General features: G+C 25.7%; 1 protein-coding gene across 1 annotated transcript; it reads right to left on the bottom strand.

Moving 5' to 3' along the window:
• Window positions 1-89: 89 nt before the first annotated feature.
• LOC105108193 (major allergen Mal d 1-like) lies at window positions 90-668 on the bottom strand. The gene is made up of 2 exons (XM_011002399.1): window positions 366-668; window positions 90-250 (listed from the first exon to the last, which is right to left on the bottom strand). Exons 1-2 carry the CDS (start codon window positions 547-549, stop codon window positions 105-107), a joined length of 330 nt encoding a protein of 109 aa, XP_011000701.1. The 5' UTR covers window positions 550-668; the 3' UTR covers window positions 90-104.
• Between the last annotated feature and the right edge of the window lie 2,670 nt (window positions 669-3,338).

Raw genomic sequence — 3,338 nt, 5'->3', positions numbered from 1 at the left:
CTATACACACACACATATATATAGAAGAAGTTGGTTAACTAATAGGTTAAGATTTCTAATTATTTTCAGCTTTAAACAAGATAGGTATATATAATATTTATGCATCAGTTAAGAGAGGAATTGTTGAGATTATTTTTATTGGCTTCTACTGCATCCTTCCAAACATTGGCTTCAATCAAGCTGAAGCTGTAGGTCAAGTTCTCTTCGTCAATTGCCTCAATCTTTTGCTTCGCATAACTGAGTTCTTTGCCTGCAAGTACAAAAATCAGTTTTTTACTTCTTTATGCGGTGCACACAGCGAGTGCTATGTGGATTTCAATATAGTTAATTTAATTTAAAGTAATTGCAACAAATAATATACCAACCTTCAGCAAAAGTGATCTTCCTGATGGTTCCAGGCCCTCCATTTCCTTCAATTATGTCAGAGCTCCTAATGTGCTCTGGTAGAATTTTAGGCAAAAGAGTGTCGGTCTCAAGGCAGTATGCCTTGAAAAGCTTGGCTGGGGCGACAGCAACAGCAAACTCATTTTCCAAAGTGATAACACCCATTGTAACTTAGGATTTTAAAAGACTGAGAAGGGGGGAGAGATTTTGTTGATTCGGAAGATGTTTTTGTGATGCTGAAACAAGAGGAGGAGAGGTAGTATTTATAGCATGAAATTGAAAGGATCTCACATGTGTCGATGAGCAGTGCTAATTAATTCTTCATATTCTGTTCTTGGTCATTATTTGTTTAAATGAAATAATTTATGTCCTGGTCAAATAAATCACCTATGAAACCATATAAAATTCTAATTGACTATGCATGCTCTCCAACCATTTGGAAAATCCTAGCACATCAATTTTATGGAAGATAACTATATATTTACGACTTGAATAATTCCAAACTGACTTGAATTTCTACAGATGGTTTCGTTGAGTTGTTTTAGTATTTATATAGTTAATCAAATACCCATATCTAGGTTTAAAGCTTACAGAGGCGGCCTAAATTTTATATTTAAGCAATATTTTCTCAATTTTTATTAATCTTCTCTCTCTCCCCCTCCCCCTCCCCATATATATATATATATTATAAAACGCGTGGGGAAGCACTATACTTATATATTATAATTGTAATTGTAATTATAATAATATAACTTATATATTATAATTATACTTATAATAATAATATAAACTAAAATACTTTGAGCTGTCTTTTTTTTTTATTATTATTTTTATGTCTTTATTGGTGTTTTTTTTTTGCTTTTTTCTTTGTGTTTTTTTCTTTTAATAATTTTTTAATTTAGTTTATTAATGTTAAAAAAAAATTGTTTAGTTATCAGATTTTCATGATACGTATCCTGAGTTTGACAGGTTAACTTAGTATGATGGGTTAACTTAGAATTTTTTTTACTATTTTTCTTTTTAATTAATTATTTTCGTTTAGTTTGGTTTGTTAATGTGTACTTCCCCATGCCTATCTTATATATTATAATTATACTTATAATAATATAATAGTAAAAACTATAATACTAAAAAAATTTGAGCTGTCTTTTTTTTCTTTTTTTTGTTTTCATTTTTTTTTGTTTTTTATGCTTTTATAGGTTTTTTTTTTTTGCTTTTTTCTTTGTGTTTTTTTTATTTTAATAAAATTTAGTTTGTTAATATTAATTTTTTTAGTTATCAAACTTTCATAACAAAGATCCCGAATTTGTCGGGTTAACCCAAAAAAAATTTTATTTTTTTTAATTAATTTTTTTCGTTTAGTTTGGTTTGTTAATGTTAAATTTCTTTCTATTTAATTATCAAAATTTCATAATACGTATCCTGAGCTTTACGGATTAACCTGGTTCGATAGTTTAACCCAGTTAACCCATCAATTTGTTTTTCAATTTAGTTATCAAACTTTCATAATATGAATTTCAGGTTTGATGAGTTAACTTAATTTGAAGGGTTAACCCAGTTAATTCAATTTTTTTAGCTAGACCCACATCTAAAATTATTAGATCTGGTATTGTAGTTAAACTCACTTAAATTTATGTCATGCAAATTTAATGTTATTATTAATATTATAAATATTATTTTTGGATTGAGTAGTACAATCAAATTCAAGATTTTTAAATATAGCCTCACTTAAAATTAAATACTTTTAAATTTTAATTTATATATATATATATATATATATATATATATATATAGAGAGAGAGAGAGAGAGAGAGAGAGAGAGAGATGAAGAAAAGCCACCGGACAGCATGTCAATAGATAGGGGCCCAAATCATTAGCAAATGGTCAAACGAAGCGCCTCCCAATGCAGATAGTATAAATAAATATAAGTTGAAAAATCCAGAAGGTATTCCTTTTCGCTTTTGAGAGAATTGAAAAAGGACTCATAAGGTGCATCATTTTTATGAATAATTATGGATGGACGACTGCGTACTGTATAAATAAATAAATAAAAAATATAATTTATGTCAGACCCATACATTGAAATGATTTTAAAAATTAGTTTGAAAAATAACAGTTTTCTAGTATTTTATTCTTTAATAAAAAATTATATTATTTAAGAAATTGATATCTAATATTATAATTATTAGAAATTTTAATTGATCAACAAAGATTCTATGATATGAGATTGATTACACAAAAAAAAAAGATATTATTATTCCTTTAACGTCTTACTTAAGGCAAACTGTATTACTGACTTTGTCATAAATTGCTAATATTTTATTGGTTTATGTTATGCTAGTTTTTGCGTGTAATATTTCTAACTCTAGAGCTAATGAATCTTTTAATTACAGATATTTCTAACTCTAATGTTGGTAAATAATTCATAGCTATAAAAGAAAAAAAAATTTAAATTAGTTTTTTTAATTCCTGACTTTAGTGTCAGTGAATAAACAAATCAAATAAATTTATTTATATGCATCACAAAAAAAATTAAATCAGTATTTTTATTCCCGATTCTGACGTCAGTGAATAAAAAAATTAAAAAAATTTATTTTTTACACATACATATTTTTTATGTAACTAAATAAAAATAAAATAAATTTATATTAGTATCTTTATTCGTGACTTTGGCATTCATGAATAAACCAATAAATTTACTTTATTTTATTTTATTTTTACATGCATATTTTTTATTTTTATGCAATTAAATGAAATATAATGAAATAAATTTGAATCAGTACTTTTATTCTGACTCTAACATTAATAAATAAAAATAATAAATTCATATTTATATTTTTTATTTATACATACACGATTTTTTATTTTTTATTTTTTTTGTATTTTTATTTACATTTTTGAGCTGGGTCTATATTTTTATTTTTTGGGCTGGGCCCAGCTCAGCCCATAGTGGC

The sequence above is a fragment of the Populus euphratica genome, unplaced genomic scaffold (genome assembly GCF_000495115.2).
Source record: "Populus euphratica unplaced genomic scaffold, PopEup_1.0 scaffold183.1, whole genome shotgun sequence".
In the NCBI taxonomy this organism is placed as follows: Eukaryota; Viridiplantae; Streptophyta; class Magnoliopsida; order Malpighiales; family Salicaceae; genus Populus; species Populus euphratica.
Note: the sequence above shows the minus strand (reverse complement) of the source record. Positions and strands in the feature narration are given on the sequence as shown.